This window comes from Carcharodon carcharias, chromosome 17, assembly GCF_017639515.1.
Source record: "Carcharodon carcharias isolate sCarCar2 chromosome 17, sCarCar2.pri, whole genome shotgun sequence".
Taxonomy (NCBI): domain Eukaryota; kingdom Metazoa; phylum Chordata; class Chondrichthyes; order Lamniformes; family Lamnidae; genus Carcharodon; species Carcharodon carcharias.
The window spans coordinates 55955348-55975890 of NC_054483.1; the positions used below are offsets into that span (position 1 = coordinate 55955348).

At 41.1% G+C, this 20543-nt stretch overlaps 1 protein-coding gene across 1 annotated transcript in view; it reads left to right on the forward strand.

The window, feature by feature from the left end:
* Positions 1-20543, forward strand: part of pcdh15b (protocadherin-related 15b) — a 1048074-nt gene that overhangs the window by 101456 nt on the left and 926075 nt on the right. The window contains exons 2-3 of the mRNA XM_041210329.1: positions 11847-11965; positions 16178-16198. Coding sequence (XP_041066263.1) covers positions 11875-11965; positions 16178-16198 — 112 coding nt within the window. The 5' untranslated portion in view covers positions 11847-11874. The remainder of the gene's footprint in view (positions 1-11846; positions 11966-16177; positions 16199-20543) is intronic.

Here is a 20543-nt window from a genome sequence, read left to right on the forward strand (position 1 = left end):
TCATCTCTGGTTATAGCTCACAGAAAATGTTAAATTGGTTTTGAGCACTTTGCTGTATGGTGTGTTGTTCATGTGTTTGAAGAAAGAAAATCAGACAGAGGAAGAATGATGATGGTGATGATGTTGTTGATGATTAAAATTCAGTTGGCGCAAAAAGCAAAATAGATTAACCAAAAGCGTAAAATGTCACATTTTTCCTTCATTTTTTATTATTGGAAAGTGAGTGCAAGTGAAACAACTTACAGGAAAAGTGAAATTGCTCTTTTTTTGGCTGTCATTTAGTTTCTTTACTTTTACAGGTAGAAATTCAATTATGCACTCCCAATACCTGCACTTTTTTAATGTGGATTGGTATTGTATAAAGATTGCAATGTAATGCAGTCAATTTTTCATAGACTTGGGGTTGGGGAAACTCTGAAATTTCAATGGTTTTACTGGATGTAAAAACTTAGGGAGAGGAGATGATAGGAATGGGAGGTGGAGTTTTCCGCCACATTTAAATTATGTCCTAAACTCTGCCATTAGTAAGAGAGAGTATAAGGTGCACCTGCCCTAATTCTACATTTGATGGTTTTACACCAGAATGATGCCTCGCATTTCATCATTTCCACCCTAGGATATACCAACCTAACCTATACAACTATAAAACAATGCCAACTTAAAATAACGATCGAGGAAGGCTGATATTGGGACCTTAAATGTGTACTGTGTTTGGTTGTACTGTCAGATAGTGAGTTTGGCCTTTGACCCAAATTTTAATTTGTTCTTTATTTTTCAGGTTCCCAGCTTTATTTAGAAGTTTCCCTCAAGATTCTTTCTTTGGAGTTTTTTTTAACATGAACTGAAAGACTTCAAAATCCATTTCCCTACATGGGGATTCCCTTGCATGGTTTATTTATTGGAATTGTGAAACAGGTGACTGGGGAAGCCAAGGAAGCAGTGCCACAGGGATTGACACCATTTTACAGACACCCAGCTACTTGGATGTATAGTCCCAGAAGATAATTCAACACATTTCTAGCTGCTGTACTGGATACATTGCACCAATTACCAGCAGGATAAGAATGCTCTTATGAGGTCTGACAGCATCTATAGAGATGAATACAGTTAATGTTTGGAGCCTGTACGACTCTTCATCAGAACAGATGTTCTGTTCTGAGTTTCCAGCTACTTTTGTTTTTGTTTTGGATTTCCAGCAACCGCAGTATTTTTTTTATCTTAATGTTCTTATGAGCTTAGTCCATGATATTTGGTGGGGTCAGTTTTGGGGTCATAAGTCCTGCCCTGCCCCATGTACAGTAATGGATTGCAGGATTCTGAATTTCACAGCTGCATTCTTGAACCAATAGGATTTGTGTTTTCTGGATGTAAAGTACATGGTAAAATTTATTACCTCTGTAGCCTTGATGTTTGGCTTCAGCACAGGAAACTGTCAAGGTTATGCACCTGAGAGACCATGAAAGAATCAAGCCAGCAGCATTTAGTTTTTTCAATATATTCCAATTTTTAAATAGAAACACAGGGGTCTTGCCTACATTTGCTGGGAACTTGACTTGGTAATTTAAATAGATCAGCTAGAATCTCAGAAACTCACTCTATCAAACCACATGCAGGGAAACTTGTACTTATATGCCATTTTCCTTCATGACCTTGCTCCATTATTGAGGATAACCAAGCTTGTACTGTATTTAAGTTTTATTTTTTCAGGCAGTGCTGCTAAGATGCCTGACTAATGGCACTGATAACAACATGGGTTGTTTGAATAATACCTCTTAAATTATATTGGCATAGAGTTTGTGGTCAGTGGTGAAGCAAGGTGCTTGTCACTGATCTTGAAGAAAGCTACACACAAAAATTGAACCATCTCTGTGGTATGGATTTCCTTTCCCATCAGCATTTTAAGTCTACTGCCAAGTTGAAGGGAAGCTTCAGCATGCAACAACTTGTTGTCAGCAAGCAGGTAAGTGTTGGGAGGGTGTTGGTTATAGAACAATGTGTCTTAAGGAAGTCTTTGTAGTCTTCAGTAGGTCAACTGTAAGTCTTTATTAACTATTGCTCAACACCTCACTAACCATTGGGTCTGGGCCATGTGCCTTCTTACATCACTGTGTGTGTGGTAGTGTACTCAGTCCCACATTAACCCTGTATGTGCCAGATCCTTCTGTTACAGTAAGGATCTAATCTCTCAGCTCTCTTCGTTGGCTCCTTCCACCTATGTAAGATGATGAAGTACTCACCAACAAAAGTATTCAGATGTACCACTGGTTTGAACACTACTGTGAGCTGTTCTCCTGCAGGATGGAGTTGACGCTCTTCTGCAGCTTCTGTCATGGTTGAGTTAGATGAAGAACCCTCATCTCTTGAGCTCAAAAATATCATTGATTGCTTTGCAACAAGAAAGGTACTCGACAAGTATGGAATTCCTGTTGAACTGATCAAGCATAAAAAGTCTAATCTACTGCCACACCATTATGACTTCCTCCTTCTCTGTTGGAAAGTAGGATCCATTTCACAGGACACATGATGCAAAATCACCACGTTACACAAAAACAATTGTGACAGAGGAGATTGCAACAGCTGCAGGGGCATCTCACTCCTTAGCATCACTGGGGATGGCCTTCACTAGGGCCATACTCAAACGACTCGATCTGCTTGCAGACTGAACAAATCCAGAAGCACAGTGCAGTTTCTGTGCTCACCAACCTACAGTAGACTTGATCTTCTCCATATGACAGCTACAAGAGGAGTCTAGGGAACAGGATATATACCACTTCATCTTAATTTCATACATCTCACCAAAGTATTCAGCACTGTCAGCAAGATTTTGGGGAAAATTGGCTGTCCGCCAAACCTCCTCATCCACATTCACTGACTTCATAAAAGGATCCAATCACATTGACATACATACAGCCTGCCTCTGCTCTGGTGGGTTGTCTCACATCCGTTTAACACTCCAAGGTCATTAATTGGCTCAGAGTGAGAGCTACCGGTCAATCAAATCATTGCTTCCTGCTTCCAGCAGCACCACTGGGAGTGGTGGCTACTGCTGAGATGGCATCCAGGCCCCAATAGAGATCTTTGCGGGAGCCAGATAGTAAGGTAATTTTGGAGGGGGTTTTTGCAGCCCCAGTTTAGATCCCAGAAAAACGGGGTGGGGTCTGGGGTGCACAGGCCGAGGGTTAGGAGGAAAAGTTGGAAGGTGATGTAGATCTTGGGGGAAGTGGTCTCCCAAGGACCCAGGGGGGCTTTGAAGGAGGAACAACTCCACTTTCCAGCCAATAGCCGAGATCTGAGACCTGATGGGCTTCAAACTTGACTCTGGTCTCTACCCATTATGGGAATAAGCCTTCAGTGTCCCTCAGTTGGCCACTTAATGGCCTCAATTGGCCCAAGGATGGGTACATTGCCTGTGCCTCCTGAACCATGCTAAAAATTGTGGTGACCTCAAGATAGGTAGGTGTCAGGAATGGTGCCTATGGCATTATGCCCAATTTTACACCCCTACCCACCTGCCAGCCTACCACCAGGAGAGCATAAAATTCTGCACCTGGATTTCTGTGTTTTTCTGCACATGTACAGACTTCAAAAGTTGACATCAATTTCAGTGGCATAATAACGGCAAATGCTGAGAGTTCTCTATCATTACCACAATAAAATCTGGGTCATTGGCTGGAGTGGCTCCTTCAGGTTAAGGTTTAGAAAATACAAGGTCTGCTCTTGATCATGTGGTTGACTTATTCCTGTCTGGCTTGGACCCTTCGTATTGCCAAGTTGCAGAGCATGCAGTAACTAACTATGTTCGAGATCTTGATGTAAATTGCTTCAAACTAGTAATGGTATTCGCTATGATGATTTTGGTAGTTTTATGGGTTTCATTTGTACCTGCACTCTGTTGCCTTGTAAGGCTGCTGCAATTATATAATTTGCTAGGACTTAAGGGAGTAACGTTAGTGATGGGGAATCGATGTTCAGCTGCGTGAGGTGGTGCCAGATAGATATTGATAGTTTAGAAGTAGTTTCTGTTCCAGTAGGCATAGTGTTGTGCCAAAGGGACTTGAATAGTCACCAGGTACCATCAATCACTCCCATACACTGTGAAATCTGGTAATCTGGCAAAATAAGACAGACAAGTCACTTTGGCCTTTCCATTCAATGGGAAATAAGAGGAAGATTTTTGATCTATTGACAATGAATAGTTCATCTGTTTCATACATCTATGAGCTGGCCATTTGTGCAGGCATTCCATACAACAGCCTAGAAGGAACCTCTGTTGTAAAAGTTGTAGTTGGCACTGATGTTGCCAATGTTCCTTCCAAGCTACATAGGTGCACATCTGGAATGTACCTTGCAGGGAAAAACAGCCTGTGCGCACACATTGTCCCCTTTAAGACGTAGAACAATCTTGAAAGGACTCTGCAGTGCAACAAATGGGCCATGTTCAGCAAAGCAAAATTAGAACTAACATTGATCTGTGCCTCTGTCCTACCGAAAGCCTGCAGAAGATCTCCTCCATCAATACTAGGCAATGGGCCACTACATTTGGTTGGCACAACTAATGTGGTGTGACATGGCATTATGAATTTCAGTGCTGGTGCAATGTCAGGTATGTAGGCCATATGTCCCTACGACTGGTGGATCGTATCAAATAGCACACCCATTCAGCTGTTCGCAATAGCCAGAGTGCTGATGTACTCAACCAGCCTGTACGTCCAAAACTGAGAACATAATGTCTAACGTTAGTTGTGATTCCGCTATTAGATAGCACACTCGGGATTGTTCAACAAGTGCTAAGAATTAGACCAATAACCAATTTAAGATTAGCAGTTAGGCTCGTAATGTGACTCACTTACACTTGCTAGAAACTACATATGTGCAAGAACCTGTCATCTGCAGGAATAAGGAATATGTCCAGGCGTTGTGCCTTTTTTGAATCTAGCAATTGCATGGGGGACAATAATTCCCTTGTCTATTCTCCATGGCAACTTGACCAAGCAAACTTGACTTGCCAACCAATCAGCAACCTTTTCTTATGCAGTATAAATTGTTGCTCCTTCTGAAATTTGGCATTCTTTCATTTGTCCTAATAAATGCAATATGAAAAGCTTTGACAACATGTTTCTTTCTTTCAGCAATAATAACAGGTGTGGCCAGTCTGGTTCTAATACCATTGAATGTTCCTGGTGTACTTTTGTCTTTCATTTCTTTTGTGAAATCTTGTGAGAGGGGAGCAATAAAAACATTCAGCATGAATTACGATTGAATAGGAGATAAATGAATGATACAGTTATCAATCAGAGAGCCCTGTCTGATTGTGGGACAACAACAACAACAACTTGTGTTTATATAGCACCTTTTAATATAGTATATCACCCAAAGGAGCTTCACAGGTCCGTTATTAAACCAAAAAAGGAGAAAGTGGTTGTCCTTAAACAGCTGTTTGAAATAGCTAAGTTGAGATCAATGTGAGAATTCAGAAACTTCAGAGGCTTCCTCATGAAGACCTCATCTTCATAGGAATGAGAAGTTTGTGCAGGGGATCACAGTTCAGGTGTCAGTCAGGTCAGAAGACTTGTGCAAAATGTGTAGAAGGGGATGAGTTGCAAAACCCATGATTTTTTTAGTTTGTTGCTTGCACTATTCCACACCAAAACTTTTGTTAGAATGCACAGGCTTACATGTGTAAATGTGATTATTAAAAATTCTGAATCTGTTGCCAAATCTAACTACAGAGTTACTTTGTGAAAGGAATATTTGAACATTTTAGGAAGGTAGTTGTTTCTGTTCAAAGCAAAAATTCAGAAACTGTATATTTTACTCTGCATCTGGAACATCAAAATTTTCCACAGAGGTCAAGTGTTGGAAACCACTGAACTTTAATAAAGTGATTACAGTATCACTTTTTCTATGACCTCACATCAATGTTATATCTCCTGTTCCCCCTGCTGAAACTCCCTCTATTAAACCCCGTTCTTCATCTCACTCCATCTTTTAAGAACATTCTGGTAACTTAGCTTTTTGGCTGAGCTTTTGTCACACCTCCTAATTGTCCCACCCATAGTCGGTGGTGTATTTCCTTCCCCATTCATGTTTTTTTTTTCACCAAGGAGCACTTTGGACATTTCTTATGTTAACAGTTGTTGACTGGCCCTTTCTTGGACTAAGAATTCTTCATTATTGAATGTATTTTTTTTAATCAACTTTGGAGACAAAAGCTGTAGGGATAACTTGGTGAGTCCAGCAACCTCATAAAGAGAGTGCAATACAAGATCCCCATATTGTTAATGCAGCCAGTTCAATTTTGTAAAGTTACTGTAAAGGCTAAACCTCCAGTGCAGAATGCATTATTACACAAATAATAAAAATTAAACCTGCAAGAGTGCTGTTCAATTCTGCCAAATAATTATTAGAATGTTCTATAGAAGACTATAATCTAGTCATGTACTGACTATTAATATCTCACACTTTATCTCAAACAGTATAAAAGAAAAACAGTGATGCTCTGAGAGTTTGGCCCAGGCCTTGTCATCCATGGGGCTGCAATGATCCACAGAGCCGTTGAGATAGATTAGTGAAACTCAGAACAGCAGAATTTAGGTTGAGAGTGGGATGATCATTTTAAACAAGATTAATTCAAGCTCTTAGATCAATTAAAATAAAATTTAAAAGGAGTCTTGGGATTTGGACCCCATTTGTGAAGCTGCAGGAAAGGCTTATTAACTATTGAATTTATCTAATGAATGAGTTAAATTTACAAAAGTTTGAAAAAAAATCCAATGTACCAAAAAGCCTCAGAATAGAGTTATTAAAAGATTGAAAACGCCTGCCTCTAGCAGGTCATTAGTCAGTGACACCCTAAGACTAATGACTGACTTGGGAGTGTTATGTCATTGATTGTTGTCAGCATATGACTAGTTTTTCAGTGATCTTAGTGAACTTTTCTTTAAATTCCTGGGAAAACTTAACTGGTCACGTGCATCCCATACAACAACCAGACTACACAAAAATGGGTCTGCACTGAAGATTTCGAATGACTTTGGGACAGCACATAAAAGGGTGGACGGACGCAAACTGATAGCAAACAGGTGGATTGTTTTCTTTATAGCCACTTTGAAACACACAACAAACATTGAGTAATCGACAAAGACACTTCACTCTTTTCTGATGAATAATATGAATCAGAAACATTAAATTAACTTAAATTCATTTCAGTTTTGAATTGGCAATTCCAATTTGTAAATCTTTGATAGTATTTTGTTACTTTAAGAAACTTTAGTTTTACATTTGAATTTCAACAAAAATTGTAGTCCTATCTTGAGCTATTTTTCATTTATTATGAATATGTCAGAGCATCTAGCCAATATTAACTGATTTCAGTACACACACTACTGAACAAATCAAATTTTTATTTAGAAGCCTTCACAAAGATTGCACTGTTGATTTTTGATTAAGGAAGACACATCACATAACAAAACAGATCGTCATCAGTCTTTTCCAGCTCTCTGAAAAATAAAATTAAATATAAACAGTCATTTTGGTAGTATGGAACTTGAATAAAGCTGAAAAGAGAGACATGTCAATGAAGCCTATCATCCTACACTTATCAGGATAAGTGCAAGAATGTCAAATTTCAAACAGTCAAAACAATTTATGCAACAGGAGAAAAGGCTGGTTGGTTGGCAAGTTGACCTTGATTGGCCAAGTTGTTGCCATAGAGAAGCCAATAGGAAACTATAGGCTTCTCAAGCTCCCACGTAATTCAATAAATGCAAAACTTGAACATAATCCGTTTGTTTGCAGAGAATGGGTCCCTGTGTATGAATGTATGCCGCTTCTAGCACATGTAAATGAGCTAATGTTAGGAGCTCGACTGATTATCTTAAATTGGTTCTAAGCACGCTCAGGATTGTTCAGCAAGTGCTGCATACCCAATCACAGAATCACAATCAAACAGCAGATGTTTTGTTTGCAGTTTTGTAAGCATAGCCGTCTGAGAATGGTCTGTACCCTGCCTATTACGAATAACCGAAGGAACTTGCTGTTTGATTGGATCAGCTGGGGCAAATGGCCTACGCACCTGGCATTACAATTCAATGTCGCTGATCACTTATTTGCCATTTCCTTTTTCCTCACTTAAAACACATGTTCTTTAACTGAGTTGATCTACATTTGATCACATTGAAAATGTAGGTTTTGGGTTTTTCTACACAGATTATAATAGCTTTAGGGACGTAACGTCCAAGGTCCAGGGCAGTGTAACTGGGGGCTACCCCAAAGCTGGGGAAACCCCCTTCTTTAACCCCCCCCCTGAAGTTCCCAGGTAAGATTTGCTTTGTATGGGAAGTGCAAACTTCCGATGGGCAATTGCCCTGCATTTGGAATCATCTGAAAATGCGACTTAAATCACCAAACTTCAGATGGTTCTGACTGTATTACGTCAATAGTCACCCAGAAAAACTTAGAAGAATTAAAACCACTCCTGGTTTCTGAGTAATTAGTGTACTGACTCACGCCAACCCCCAATTCCAACTCCTCCCACACCCCAAACCCCTAGGGGACCCCCCTCACCCGACTAACCTACCACGGGACTCTGTCATCCCCCTACAACCAGCCTCCCCCACCCCTGGGTACCCCCACCCCCCGAGTACCCCAATCCCACGGGACTCCCCCATCATCGCTCCACAGGACTTCCCCACCCCAATACCACCACCCCCCCCCTTCCAATGGGACTCCCCTTCAGGACTTCCCCCAATCCCCGACTGCACCCCCAGGACCAATCAAGCCTGACCTCCCCACCCTGCACCCTTTAAACTGATCTGATATATGGCAGCCAGTGCTGTAAAATAAGGGCGCACGGCTTCCTTTCAAAGGTTCTGAGGCCCTTGATGGAAGGTCTCAGGAATGCGCTGCCCTGCAATTGGAAAGACTTCAAGGTAAAAAAGAAGGAACGGAATGGCAATCTGAGTCTGACTGCCACTCCATGGAAGTTCAGGCCCATAGTAGAAATTAGGGAAACAAGGAGCTCAGTGACATGGTTGGCTGAGATAATTAATAATTAAAACTTGCATGAAAGTAGAATAACACACTGAATTTTTAAAAAGTGGCTGAGAGGGCAACTTCTTGTTGATGTGCCATCCCAGTTACTTACCTTGTACTGCAGGCAGATCCTTCTCTGAAGCAAGAAGATCTCTGGTTGGTTCTCTAGCTTAGAGAGCCCACCTACCAGCCTTAAATAGACAGGAGACCCAGCTCCAAGATAATTAAAATCTCACCCATATGAAAATCCTACCTTTAATCATCCTCCCCCCACCACACGTCCTTGGATGAGTATCTGACCTGAAAACAAACTGGGACCTGCTTCCTGCCCCCGTGGCAAAGTTTACAATCCAAACCCAGATTTTAATTCCTGGGTTGGGTACACAGAGACGGGAATCCTCCCATCTTTAAAAATAGCTGCCCAAGGTAAGAATTTCATTCCATGGTGGGGGTTGGTTGGTGGAGCGGGTGGGGTGCTGGGGGTGGTTGCTGGATTGGAAATCAGGCCCACTGCCCTGGAATAGGTGCAGAGGCAGGCTGGGCTGCAGGCCTCTGTGCTCCAGCATTGTGATGAATAAAATTTTTTAAAAAAAGAATGGTTCCCCCGCACTCCCATCACCCCTGCTCATACTCCCCATGTCCCTTCCATGCAACCTATGCCAACCCATACCCCTCCACCCACCCCCATGGTTCCTCATGCCCCCTATGCTTCTCCACCCACTGCCCACGGCCACTCATGATCCCTATGTCTACGCCCACCATCCTTTGCCCTTACTCCATCCATGCCAACTCACCTAGTATCCTTTGACAGTTCCTTGACAGCTTCACAGTTACTTGACCGTCCCTTGACAGCTTGACAGTTCCAATGAGTTTATGCACTTTTTACACACATTCATGTTTACTTTTAACAACCCCAAGGGGTGCCTTACCTCCCCCAAAGGTGTCCCGGGACCAGGTCTAAATGGGGTACCATACCTCCATAGGGGTACCCTGGCTATCAAATTAAAACACCAAGTTCAGATCTCCTCTTACCTGATCTAATCTGCACACTCCAGGGGCAGAATTTTGCCCTTGATGGGTGGGTGGGCCACGAGCTCGGCAGCTGGTGGGCAGCCAATTGCCACCGCCGAAATGGGCCCCGCCACCATTTTAAGTTGGCGGGCCATCCTTCGGGAAGCGCAATGTGCTTCCTGTGCAGAGGGTGGAGGGATTCCCCAACTCTTGGAGTGCGCTCTTTCGCGCATGCACATGAAAGAGCGCACATCTCCCTGAGGCAAAGTGCTGCCTTGGAGATCGTTGAAAGGCTGGCAAATATAAAAAATAGAACAATAAAAAATTCATTAATACGTCCGCCTCATGTGAAAATGTCACACAAGATGGACCATGTTAATAAAATAAACAAAAATTTTATTAAACTTTTTAAAAACCGCTATCAAACCTCATCCCGCCACTGGATGAGGTTTGTAAAAAAATCACCTACCTGCCTGCCCGTTGGGCCCATGCGCCGAGCTGAAGTTTGCACAGGCCCCTCTAAATTGTCGATGATTGGCAAGTTAAGGGCCTTAACAAGGCCTTTAATTAATGGTGGGCGCACATCCCCACTGCATATCGCGCCCGCCGACCGAAATTTTGCGATGCCGTGCGCTGATGTCGGGACGCTCGCGTGCAACATTTTAAGCGCTGGCATGCAGGCCCCACCACCCGCATGCCAGCCAGAAGATTCTGCCCCAGGTTTCACAGTCCTGGCCTACCAGAATCCCACTTCAGTGAAGGCAGCTGGTGATTTAAATAGCCAGCTGCCTCCATAAATGCTTATTTACAGATCCCAGCGCAACTCCACATCCGGTCCCATGAAAATGGAACATGCTGTGTTCGGGGGTGAGACTTAGAATTTCTGGCTATTTCGGGGATTTTCGCCATGAAGGAGAGCCTCTACTTCGTGGCAAAGATCAGAGCCAAACTTTTCTATCACAAATATTCCCTTGTAACGGACTGTTCATAACTTAACCAGCAGCTTGCCTCAGTTGGTAGCATTCTTTCTTGTCAATCTGAAGCTTGTGGGTTCAAAACCACTCCAGGACTTGAGTATTGAAGCTAGTCTGATAGGACGGTGTAGTCAAGGGGCGCTGCATTGCCAGTGTGCCGTTTTTTTGATGAGAAAATGAACTGAGGCCTAGCCTGTTTCAGATGGATGTGAAAGTTCTGACAGTATTGTATTTACTGTCTTTTGGAATAGGTAGGAGAACTGTTTGTTGCCATCGCACGTGACTGCTAGAGCTATAAATGACTAAAGAATAATTGTTTGACCCGTTGCACACTGCATGCACAAGGTTGCAGAGTTTTGATTGCATGAGACTTGGTCTGCTTTTCGAAACTACTTCCCTACATGACTACAAGGCTAAAGTGTTGAGTTCTCTGTCATTGTTTTCAATATCTCCAGACTGGTTGCATGTTAAAATACTTGTAATTATCGACATACTATAGCCTAGATTTTCTGATCAATGCTATTCTAACACCAGCAATGACCCATTTATTTCCAACAGGTTAAAGTTGTGTTAAAATAATGACAATCAGTAAAATTAGATTTCTGTGGCTTCATTTACAAGGTGTCATATGCAATGTGTTGCTCCCCAGGGACATAGGAGAGAATGTCATGGGAATGTATACCATGATTTTCTGCTTATTCAAATTCATGGAATATGGATCATAATTTCACTTTATTCTTTTTAATAACTTTGAAAAGAACATTCAGTATACAGCTGACAGTTTGTAGCATTCTCATTTTAATTGGAGATTTGCTGTTCCAATTTCAGATTTATATAAAGTGAAAATTGAAAGAAAATGGTTCCTTTGCCATGGTTCTTCACGTGGTTGACCATGGGACTCAAAGTAGTTACCTTGACAACACTAAGTTTAGCCCAGGATCCTGAAGGTAAGATGACTTTTTCTCAATTAGGAGGAAAATAAGACTATGGAGAAGTTAAATATATATTAAATATCTTTAAATTTAAGCATTCAAATTTGCTTAGAATTAAAATGTTAAACTTTATTTCATAGTATTAAGCAATTAATTTATTTTAATTGATTTATCGTTTTATTCCCTTTGTTGCATTTCAAAGTAAAATATTAGTTTGTTTTTGAAATAATTATGCAACACATAATGCAACAAATGATTGTGTAAACTGAACAGCAAGCATGCTGAAAGATGAACCGTAACTTCTGAGCTCCCAAGCGTCAGATTGGGGGATGGGGGTACCCCAAAGATGCACTGAGGAATCCCGCTTGGAACTTCACAGGTAAGCATTTGCATGGCAATTGCCCAGAAGTGCACACTTTGCCTGGGCAATTGCCCTACGCTTGGAACCATCTGAAAATGCGATTTCAAATGCAAACTTCGGATGTGACACCAATAGTTACCCAGAAAAAGTTAGAACAATTAAAACCTCTTCTAACTTCTGAGTAACATATTTGTAAAGATCCAGACTGATCCCCATATGGGACTCACCCAACACCCCTACCCCTGTCTAACCACCCCCCCCCACGTTATTCCCCATGCCATGAGCCCCCATGCAATTCCCCCACCCAAAGGGGCTCCTCACCCCACCCCCTCCTAGGCCCAACTCTCACCCCCTGACCCAACTGGCCCCCCACCCCCTGATGTCTGAACACCCTCCCCCCACCCCACCCAGCCCCCAACCTCCTATCCCCCTGCATCTCTGACCCACCTGCCTGAAATTCCAACCCCCAACCCCACACCCCCACCCGACCTCTGAACATACCCACCCCCTAAATCCTATCCATTTACCTTCTCCCTGGCCTATCAATTTCAATTGGACCTTTAAACTTACTTGCTTTATGGCTTTAGTGCCATAAAAAAGGGGGCGTCTCCTCCTTCTATTCGACGGTGTCGGACTGTGACACTCGACTTCAGAGACAGCTGCGCTACCTGGACCTTCCCTGGCCTGAGTCAGAAGGCCAGGTGAGACAGGCACGGAAGAAATTTTGCTTAGGTAAGCGGGCACAGAGTGGCAATCCGACGCTGATTGCCATTCCAAGGAAGTTACAGCCCATAATCTGGGAAAAGAGACGGATTTAATTGTTGTGGCGTTGGGCCCTTCCACCGGCTAGAGAATTGGTGGCAACACCACTGCAGCCATTTCTGGGAGCTCTGAAGGGATTAAATCCCATTGGGATTTCCTGGTCTTGCAGAGAGCAGCTGGTCAATCAGAGGCTGGCAGCTCTCTAGTACAAGCAGCGCCACAGTACACAGTGGCCATTGCCGGTACTGAAGTAGGCCTCAGCTCATCATTGGTGCCCTGGAATGCAGATAAGTGGGGCATCAGGGGGTGGGGGGCCAGTCCGGCATGTCCTGTAAGGTGGGAAGGAGGGGAGTTGGTGTAACGGGCAGGGAATGTCTTCCTACAGGGGCAGCCCTTGCTGCCAGAAGGTTCCTTTGTTGGGCACAGGATGCCTGGGAAGGAGGGATGCCCCTACCAGGCCACAGACATTCCTAGCAGCTTACCCACCTGATGTAGCCCCTGCCTGCTGCTGGTTGAATACCAGTGGTGGCAGCGTGAGGCCTTTAGGTGGTGCCTTAAGAGCCTCAATTGGCCTCTGAGTGGGAAGACCATCCTCAAATCTTCCCATCCCAGACATAATTGGGGTAGGGGATCGGGAAGGTGACATGCACTCCACCCAAGCCTTCCCGGCAGATTATTTGGCCCCCCTGCCTCCTGGCTGGTGGGAAGCATTACATTCTGCACGCCATCTTCAGTGAAGGGAAAAAACAGCAAAAACAAACCAATCATAGGAATGAACATAATGGTGTCCTGATTGCAGATAGAAACTTTGGTTTCAATTAACAGAATTATTCACTTAAGTATTCACCAGATTGGAGTTGACATTAGTTTTCACTCATTTGGCTATTTTTCATCACCACATAACTCAATTTGAAAAAAAAATCTCCCTCCTGCTTAATCTCTTATTATAAACCAGTGATAATTTAGTGGCAGAAATATATTCCAAATATAGCTTAAAACTTCAATTACAGTTACTTCTCAAGCTTTTAACGTTTCACAAACAGTGGATTATAGTCACTTCACTGTAGTGGGCAAAAGGAATGGGGCATTGTCCCCTTAAGGGTTAAACACTAAGCTCCAAGTGGTTTTTCCCAATTCCAGTGCCCTAGAAATGCTGTTCTCTGTTATTAGTCATTATTCTTTTCCTTATGGTTCTTCTGAAATTTTGGGAAGGTATTTCTGGGTTTACAACTTGTCATATTTATTGAGAAAATGCGCCATCTCCATTCCCTTTATTTTTTCCTATGCTTTCTCATTTATATTATATACTAATCTAAGGCGCCAAGTAATTCTGCGTTACTTCAGGACACCATTCCTTTCATAAACTTTGCTCTTGATTACCTCAAGCATGTTTAAATTAATGTTCATACACAGGTTTTACGCACAATTTCAGCAGATTTTATTGTTACAGATGTTACTTCCCAAGCTGCTATAACAAGTTTCTAGCATTTTTTTTGACACTACTTTCAGGAACATGCATAATATGCACAATTTTCTTGGAAAATTTTGTGAATTGACCAATTTTGAGGTGGTGCTAATTGTTCTTCCTCTGTGATCCTCTAAAGTTTCAATCTTAGATAAGATCGCAAAGCCCTTTTTTTTAACTAAAACCAAGACTATCGCCATTCCAGGGCAAAAAGATTTCAGCTGTCATAACAAGCCCTTTGATCAAGCTAACAATCTGCACATTTCATGTGGCTGAGAGTAAGGTATTAGAGTGGCCCGTGGGCTGATACTTTTTAAAATTTGTTCTTGGAATGTGAGAGTCGCTGGCTAGACCAGCATTTATTGCCCATTCCCTAATTGCCCTTGAGAAGATGGTGGTGAGCTGCCTTCTTGAACCACTGCAGGCCCTGCGGTATAGGTACATCTACAGTGCTATTAGGGAGGAACCTCATCTCTTTCACATAAAAGAAATTGAGAATTCAAAGTCATTAAAGTGTAGTCTTCATACTATTTAGGGCCACTTGAACCTGTCATTTGGGGTTAAATCTCCATGCCATATTGACCTCCAGCATGGAAGTTTCAAGAGGTACTATTCTCTGAGTACTGCTTAAGGCCCTGGTACAAGTACTAGTTTATTTGATGCAGTGGCTTCAGTTGAAATCACAATCAATATTGAGGATGGTCTTGTTATCCCCCACAGATACAGCATGAAAGTATTAGTGTTTCTCAGTTTCTCACAATGACTTCATGGGACTCATGGAACATCAAGAACTAGAAGGCACAGATTCAAAATAATTGGCAAAAGGAGAAAATGTGATTTGAGGAAAAATTTTTTCACCTAGAGGACGGTTAGAGTCTGGAGCAAATTTCCTGAAAGGGTGGTGGAGGCAGATTCAATTGAGGTATTCAAAAGGGAATTGGATTGCTACCTGGGAATAGAGAATGTGCAAGGTTATGGAGATAAGGCAGCAGAGTGGAACTAGGTGGAATGTCTTTCAGAGAGCCAGTGCAGAATCTATGGGCTGAATGGCTGCCTTCTGCACTATAAAGTTACTGTGATATCGTGACTTGTTTCAGATGACAACTGACCTGCATTTACACCTTTTCACAAAAATCTTCGAGGCAATGCAGTATGTTTTAATTACAAAATAAATGCACTGGCTATATTATTCAACACCTTGCTTTGTCATATGCTGGACCAATTTCATTTATCAAAACAAAGAGCAGTAGCATCTATGCACTGAAAAGGCAGAAGAGGCTTGAGGGTGGTGCAAGATTTCAGCTCAAAATCTTACCTCTATTCAAACAATGTCTTGTGACATCCTTTTTGGCTGATGGAATAACCTGTTGTGTGTGAAGGATGGAATTAAATCAAAGAATGAGGAAGATCATATAAAAGATTAGTAATTCACTTTATAGCTTAAAATCCTTCAAACCAAACACCTTTGTGAGATGGCACATACTGTTTATTTTTTTATGATTATATATTTCCTTTTACTTTGCAACTACTGTGCTCTGTTGCAGGTGTGGAAAATTTAGCATACTTTGTTCTTTTTATAACCTTATTGCTGTCAGTTCATTAACATCTAATTGAACTCTACATGCTGCTTTTTTTCTAGATGATTTCTTTGACGCTCATGGTATGTACATGGCTAATTTTTTTCTCTTCTGCTTTTGATCCTTCTGCATATGTGCATTACTATAGATTTGACCTGTAGGATATACTTTGTTGGCACTTTAAATAAAACATGGACATGCATTGTAATTGTTGCATTGTTGGTACTTAATGACAATAAAGTTTTATAGTTTATGTTCATGGCACTGTCAATGAATGCATGAGCTAATTGTTTACTCATATTTTTAAAATTTGAAACCAAATCATTTCTGAGGATTTATATAATATTTAACCATTGTTTGAAAATTGATTAGTGGAAGGCAAGTCAAATGAATCAGCATAATTTGTGCAAAATTTAATTATATAAAGTAGAAAGTTGTACCTTTTTTTTTTATCATATAAATAATGGTTTATTCTACCAAGGGAGGAGAGCTTTTTACTTTTCTTCAATTAAATGTGCGCATTGCATTTGATAATATTCAGTTGGTTAATTCAGAGCTCTAGCTATTCTTTTTAACAGTTTTCAATTAGAAGAAACATTGTTTTCTGGGGACCCTCCCAAATAATTAGTAAAAATGGTTTAACAGCTGCCTTCCCCAGTCAATATTTTGTACAGCAGTGTTTTGAAATATTTATATGGTATTAACTTTTGATCAGATCTTTATATCTATGATCTTACGCTATGATCATGTGGAAATGTGTGTGCATATGTAGATATGTGTGTGTATATATATGCTTTTAATCTTGAGGATTACATTGAATAATAGTACTCTGGCTCTCCTGCAGTGGAGAGGAGACAGGAAATTCAAGGAACCAGACTCGCGCCATCTGATGCCACTTGCACATTTTCCGCAGGGATGACATCAGGTTTACAATATGCCTGCTCAAATAAAAGGGAATATATTATGTTATATAAGTCCCATAACTTGCAGGCTAGCAACGGTGGCTGTATTGCTGGCATCCAGGATTGCTAAGGGAGCAGGGGAAGAAGGTTAAATCTGAAAGAGTCAACTTGCAGTCAGTCGGTGCTGAGGGCCTATCAGAATAGTGTTAACTTTCAACCTGGGAAATGGGTTGGTATGAGGGCTGCAGTGCTGGGCTTGCTTCATGTCAGCCTTTTGCTAACTAGGTCCTATGCTATTGGATTTCATCCCTAAACCTCTCTGTCTCTCTATCTGTTTCTTTTTTAAGATGCTCCATAAAACCTACCTCTTTAACTAAGATTTTGGTCACATGTGCTAAGATCTCCCATACAGCTCAGCTAATGCTTCTGTGAAGCACCTTGGGATGTTCTTCTATGTCAATGCTGTTTTTTATATATATATATATATATTCTTATCATTTTATAAGGTTGGCTTGTATCCGATGATTTTTTAAATTAGTTTTTAGGATCCATCTTTTGTTAGAAGTTCTTTAGACAGACTTTTATTATGGTAGGAGTTTGACTGTGTACTGCTTCAAATAATTCAATAAAGTTGATTAAGCATGATCTTTTCTTTTGAAATTCATGCTGACTATTCTTCATTATATTTTTTATAGATGTTTTTTGATTGCATCTTTGAGAAATGGTCTCATTATCTTTGCAGCCATTGATGTTAAGTTAACTGGCCTATTGTGCCCTGAATTTGTTATATCTCCATTTGCAGGAGATTATTTCCGTTATTCAGGAGACATGGAGGATGATTGTTGGGGTTAGGGAGAGGGCAAATTGGGTGACACTGCAGCTTACCTAACAACAACAGAAAGAGTAGCCAAAGGTAATGCTGTGGATGTAATTTACATGGACTTTCAAAAGGCACTGGATAAGGTACCGCATAGTAGGTTGGTGATGAAGGTCAGAGTAGGAATAAGGAGCCTCGGTAGAGGCTCGAAGGAGTCTGGAGTACAGATTCACAAATCATTAAAACTGACGGTGGAGGTCAATAAGGCTGTAAAAAGCAAAAACAAAGCACTTGGATGATTTTCTAGAGGAATAGTATTCAAAAACAGTGAAGCTATGTTAAATATGCAAAAGAACATTGATGAGACCACCCTTAGATTTGGTTTGCATATTTTAAAAATGATATAGAAGCGAGAAAGTGCAAAGGAGAAATATCATATCATTAAAAGTAGAACATAATTTGTGCATTCTCAGTTCTATCAGGAAAGATGAAACTTGTTTGGACTCATTCCCTAGGAAAGTGAAGACTGTGAGGTGAGCAGATAGTAGTCTTTAAAATTATGCAAGATTTCATAAGGTGGGGATAGATAAGGTATTTCCACATGTGGGAGGGTCCAAAACTGCAGACCTTTTAAATCCACTAAGAAATTGAGGAGAACCTTATTTTCATCCGTCTATGGATAAGTGTGAAATTTACTACAACATGCTGAGCTTAATTAGCTCAGATGTATTTAAAGGGTAGCTAAGTAAAAACATGATGGAGAAAGCAGTAGACGATATCTTGATAGTGGGGGAGGCACATCAGCATAGACCTATTGGGCCGAATAGTCTCCTTAACAAAGAATCTAACTGCATTCGAAGCAGTTCAGTGAAGGTTCACTCGACTGATTCCTGGGATGAGGGGGTTGTCTTATGAGGAACAGTTGGGCAGGTTGGACCTGTATCCATTGGAGTTTAGAAGAATGACAGGTGATTTAATTGAAACATATACGTTCCTGAAGAGACTTGACAGGGTGGATGCTGAGAAGTTTCCCTCTGTGGGAGAGACTAGAACTAGGTGACACAGTTTAAAAGTAAGTGGTCTCCTATTTAAGATGGCAATGAGGATTTTCTTTTTTTTTAAGGGTTGTTAGTCTGTGGAATTCTCTTCCCCAGAGAGCTTTGGAGGCAGGTTCATTGAATATTTTTTAGGGCTGTGTTTGATAGATTCTTGATTGACAAGGGAGTCAAGGGGTATAGGGGATAAATAGGAAGGTAGAGTTGAGGCCACAATCAGATCAGCCATGATCTTATCAATTGGTGGAGCAGGCTTGAGGGGCTGAATGGCTTATCCCTGCTTCTAATTTGAATGTTCATGTGCGTGTGTATATGTGTGTGTGTGTATGTATGTATGTATATATATATATATTTATATATATTCCATGTTCCGTTAGCAGCTAATTTATTTTGTGTTCTTGTGTGCAGAATTGATTCATCCTGATAAGTTTATCAAAGTAAATTAATGATTTGTGAAAATGGAACAGGGTGTAAGTTCTCTTTGTTTTAAGTTGGTGTTTGCCTCTGGTTATTGTTCATAGAATAATCAAAACTGTTAAATACATCTGAAGAATAATTAAATCAGTAAATTTCACCCATAATCGATTAATGATGACTCAAAAACGTACCCTGTAAAGGTGGCCTAAATAACCTAGGACAGGCTGAACACTGGAAATTGAGATGCTTCAAATATTTCTTGTAATACAGTTGAAGAATCATGGCTTATAAAACCAATAAGTGCGCAGTGCCCATTTTGACAGGAAGATTTAACTACAATGGGGATGAATGACCTTTCCTAGGTTTGAAGGTGGTTTAGCCCACAGTACTCCCAGCACTATGCCCTTGCAGTTTAAATTAATGGATAAATAGGCATTGATTTTCTGGATCTTGCATTCTATTTATTTTTACTTTTAAGCTGTATTTAAATTATACTTCATTTAATAGTTAAAAGAAAACTAGCCATGGTAAGTTGATCCATAGAAGTTTTCATCCCTGAAATCCAACGGTGGTTGTTTCATGTCTCACTCTGGAGTTAGAGAGGTTACCTCAGGTTGCTGCTGGTCTCGGTAGTTTCCTCAGTGATTTTTGAAGGCTCCCTAAGCCAGGAGCTCCCACTTCTGACCCAATGTTTGTGTGGTGCCCATTTTGCCAAGGTGAGTGAAGGTCTACTGGCGTCCACAAGCATTTGTTGTTCCTGGTGGTGAGAATAAGCAAACAGATTAGGCCCCCAACGATCACCAAGATTCTTTCCATAAATTCTTTTTGGAGATTTCTCCCCTTTCTCAGGGGGCTTACAGGATGATTGTCAGGGTTGGCGAGAAGGAAAGTTGAATGATACTGTAGAGCATGCCTTGGCTTTCTCCTAAACTCAAATGTCATGTTGGATGTTGTCTCTCAGATCTACTTACACAACTTCTCATCTCAGTTTAGCATTACTTAATGCAGCCCTGTTTTTATGTATTTCCTCAGCGAAACACCTAATCTGGTCCACTCTGTAAACCTTTATATCAGGAACATGAATTGAGCAGGAATTCTCCCATTTGTCTACTGTAAGCAAGGAGCCATGGGGACTTCAGAAAACAGTATTTTTATTCCGCTCTCACATTCTACTCTGTCCTCATGTTTTCCCTTCACCCCCATCCCCCCACCCCTAGTTTACTTCTCCTTAATCTTA